Source organism: Triticum aestivum, chromosome 5A (assembly GCF_018294505.1).
Source record: "Triticum aestivum cultivar Chinese Spring chromosome 5A, IWGSC CS RefSeq v2.1, whole genome shotgun sequence".
In the NCBI taxonomy this organism is placed as follows: Eukaryota; Viridiplantae; Streptophyta; class Magnoliopsida; order Poales; family Poaceae; genus Triticum; species Triticum aestivum.
The window spans coordinates 420,394,042-420,398,256 of record NC_057806.1 but is presented as its reverse complement, the minus strand read 5'-3'; the positions used below and the strand labels follow the sequence as shown (position 1 = coordinate 420,398,256).

At 56.1% G+C, this 4,215-nt stretch overlaps 1 protein-coding gene across 1 annotated transcript; it reads left to right on the top strand.

The window, feature by feature from the left end:
• Positions 1-2,419: 2,419 nt before the first annotated feature.
• LOC123107043 (protein BIG GRAIN 1-like) lies at positions 2,420-3,922 on the top strand. Its single transcript, XM_044529052.1, has one exon. The coding sequence runs from the start codon at positions 2,768-2,770 to the stop codon at positions 3,749-3,751; it is 984 nt and encodes a 327-aa protein (XP_044384987.1). The 5' UTR covers positions 2,420-2,767; the 3' UTR covers positions 3,752-3,922.
• Positions 3,923-4,215: the final 293 nt, after the last annotated feature.

Genomic DNA, 4,215 nt, shown 5'->3' with positions numbered 1-4,215 from the left:
TTTAGACCAATCAGCTTGGTGCACTCCTTTGCAAAGCTCATTGCTAAGATTCTGTCCATCAGATTTGCTCCTAAAATGGCCAACATCATATCTCCTGCTCAGAGTGCCTTCCTAAAAAAAATAGATGCATCCACGACAGCTACCTCTTCGTTAGAAACGCCGCCCGTAGTTTCCATAGAAAGAAGAAGCAGATGTTGTTGTTGAAGCTGGACATTGCCAAGGCTTTCGATTCGATTTCGTGGGAATACCTACTAGAGATGCTGCAAAATTTAGGATTCTCGCTCAGGTGGCACAACTGGATCTCCGTCCTCTTGGCCTCGTCGTCGTCTGCCGTCCTCCTCAATGGAATCCCATGCCAAATGATAAAGCATATGCGAGGTCTGCGGCAGGGGGACACTCTGTCCCCGTTCTTGTTCATCTTGGCGATCAACACTCTACATCGTATCCTTGAGATGGCACAAAACTCTGGACTCCTAACACCACTTCCTGGTAGAGATGCCAAGATGAGACTCAGTCTGTATGCTGACAATGCCATTCTCTTCTCCGACCCCAACGGAGAGGATGTTTCCTGCCTACTGGAAATCATGAACCTGTTTGGTGAGGCCACAGGGCTATGGATGAACCCTCAAAAGTCCACTGCTGCTGGCATCCAATGTCAGGAGATCGATCTAGACCAAGTCCTAGGGGCCTTTGCTAGGGCACGCGTTGCCTTCCCGATCACATACCTTGGCCTGCCCATCACCTTAGGTAGACTCAGAAAAGTGCATCTGCAATTCGTTTTTGACAGAATCAGGGCAAAGCTTGCCAACTGGAAGGGTAGGCTGATGAATGTCGCTGGCAGACGCGCACTAGTGCGCTCGGTGCTCACAGCTATGCCTATCTTTGCGCTCACCGCCATCCAGACGAGCGCTGGTTTCCTCAAGGACATAGATAAGATCTGCAGAAAGTTCCTCTGGGCGCAAGAAGAAAACCTCTCTGGCAGCAAGAGCAAGGTCAGCTGGCGCCAAGTGTGCTCCCTGGTGGAGCTGGGTGGCCTCGGGATCCATGACCTCCAAAAATTTGCCAGAGCACTACGCCTCCGATGGTTGTGGCTGTCCTGGACCGAACCAAATAGGCCTTGGGTCGGCTCGGCCATACCATGCGATGAGCAAGACCGAGCCCTCTTTGCTGCCGCAACGTCGGTCAGGATTGGTGACGGTGAAACTGCTTTGTTCTGGGAATCTACATGGATGGGGCCGCTACCTTTGCGAGAAATTGCTCCGGCGCTGTATAAACGAACAAGAACAAAGGCCCGATCTGTCAGGGAAGCGCTGCATGGACACAGATGGATTCAAGACATCAGAAGACCACCTTTCACTGACGATTTCCTTGAGCAGTTCCGCCGCATCTAGAGACTGGTCTGAAATGCAGAGGCAAGCCTCACCGCCGGTGCTGCGGATTCGATCACTTGGAAAACAACCACGTCAGGAGCATACTCAGTTGCGGCCGCTTACAAACCGCAGTTTGCTGGTAGGGTGGGTTCTCCCTTCAAAAACATGTTCTGGCGGGCTTGGGCTCCCCCTCGCTGTAAGTTTTTCATCTGGCTGCTCATGTTGGATAGGCTGTGGTGTGCTGATCGCCTTCAACATCGAGGGTGGCCAAACAACTATTTTTGTCCACTTTGTCTACGAAATTTGGAGACCTCGCGGCACATCCTGTGGGAATGTCCTCACGCGAGGATGATTTGGCAAAAGACTGCGGCTTGGACAAGATGCAGTTCACTTAACCCCCTTGCTTGGCAAAACCCAGTAAGCTCAAAAGAGATGTGGATATCAATCGTCTCCAAGACGGCGGTTGAACAAAAGAAAGGAATCAAATCAATGATGATTCTGGTGTCCCGGAGAATATGGCTTGAACGGAACAACAGAATCTTCAACAACAGAGTCTCAGCGGTGGAAACTACATTAAAGGAGATTCGAGGAGACTTGGATATGTGGAGACTGGGGGGTGCGACCTACCAGTTGTCGCCCTTCGGGGACCCAGGCCGAGAGATTTCGCCCGTGGGTTTTTCTCCCCTTTCCTTTTTCTTTTCCTTTAGTTTCCTCTTATTTTCCTCATTATGACCGATTTTGGTCGATGTACGTATTGCTCCCTTCCTATCATAATGAAAAAGCCCAGGTTTGCTGGTCTTCCTTCAAAAAAGATAGCTTGGCTTTTTTTTGTTTTGAGCAAAGCAACTATCCATAGCTTAGCTGGATGACTTGACTCGCATCAGGCCAGCCGGCCAAGGTCGGGCCCTGCGCAACTTGTCAGGCGAAGACAAAGAGTCGCCCAAGCTGGCCTCTCCTGGTCAGGGGTCACCGTTGAGCATGAGCAGCGGCCCACTCCACTCAGTGATCCATGCCCATGCGCCGTTCAGCCGTCCGTCCGCCGGCGCGCAAATAATGCACGACGCCAATGCCATGCACAGGACCGCAGCCGGCCACCACGCACGGACGTGCGGTGCCAGGCGACCTTGATAATTCACGGCGCCCGAACCGGGTTGGTGGCGACGGAGCGCGAGAGATCCATCCATGGAAAGCCACATGCCACCGCTGCACCGCGGCAGCAACGCCACCACCACTCCCCGGCACGCACGCGCGCACGCACCGACCCTATATAAACCCTCACCGCGCACGTCTCGCCCTCACCGATCCCACTCCCACGCCACGCTTCGCATCCTCTTCTTCCCCGCTCCCGCCGCAAACCCTCGGCATTGCCCGGCCCCGGTCGGCACGCGTTCCCTGGCATGGAGAGGGGCCGCGGCCACGGCAAGAGCACGCACCCGCCCCCGCTCGCGCCGCCGCGCCGGGCGCGGGCGGAGCGCGGGCGCGCGTCCGGGTCCAGCGCGTCCTTCTCGGCCTCCCTCCTCGACACCATCTACCGCTCCCTCGACGATGGCGGCGGCGCCGACGTCGACGCCGCGCGCCGGTCGGAGGAGCAGGCGCTGGCGCCCGCGCCGCCGCAGTTCTGGTGGGCGGGCAAGCCGAAGCAGGCCGCGGGCGCGGGCGCTGACAGGCGCCGCCTCGAGACGGGCCCGGCGGTTCGCCCGCGGCACTCCGGGTACGCGTCGTCCGCCACCTCGTCGTCCGACTCCACCTCCAGCTACAGCTTTTCCTGCTCGTCCGCCTCCACCACCGACACTGAGTCCACGTGCCGCCGGCGCAGCCCGCCCCCGCCGCGCCGCCAGCTGGAGGAGTTCGTCGCCCCGGACAGTGCGGACGTGGCCGCGCCAGTGACGACGCCCGGCGAGAAGGCGAAGAAGAAGGGCAGGCCGTGTTTCCCTGTGGCGAGGCACCGGCCAAGAGACGTTGCGCCGTCCTCGCCCGGGCCGCCGCCGCCGTCGCCGGGGACGTTCGCGTGCGTCCTCAAGGCGCTGTTCACCTCCGGCCGCCTCCCGAGGAAGCCCAGGACCCCGACGCGCGCCACGCCTCCGCGGACGTTGCCGGAGCTACCACAGCCATCGTGCGTGTCGGCCGCGACGGACGCGAGCATGGCGGAGAGGAGGTGCGTGAGGTTCTGCTCGGACGCCGAGGCGTCGGCTGTGCGGCGCAGGGTGGAGGAGCTGGTGCGGAGCCTCGGGGAGCTCGAGGAGGACGACGAGGGGAGCGACTCCAGCTCCGATCTCTTCGAGCTGGAGAGCCTTGGCGGGGCGAACGGCGACGAGCTGCCCGTGTACGGCACCACCAGCCTCGTGGCCAACCGCGCCATCGCGCACGCCACGGTTTTCTAGCCCTTTCGCATGCTAAAAAAGGGCAAAAGTTGTAAAAATTTCGAAGGACCTGATAACTAAAATGTTCTTTTTTTGCAAAGAACTAAAATGTTCTTGTTGCTTGCATTTCTTCTAGTAAATCATGTTTGTATTATGTGCAAAATTTGTCTGAATTCAAAGTTTGGTTGTCCAAAATCAATTTCAGGTTCTCACGCAGATTCAATATGTGAAAAAAAAGTGATGCTATTCCTAACTAAACACTTTATGTAACCTTTACGTACCAGTTCACATGGACATCAGTTAGCTAAAACCAACGGAGCATTTGTTAATTTAAATGAGCTAGTATGTACAGATTTTGTACGAGTTTTACTTTAGATTAGCATTTTTTAAAGAATAAAAGAGAAAATATCAATGTTGGTACGTATAAGTTTAGAGCAAGTGTTCCTTATCTTCCTTTGGCAAGATAGAATGTTGATGGTGGGATG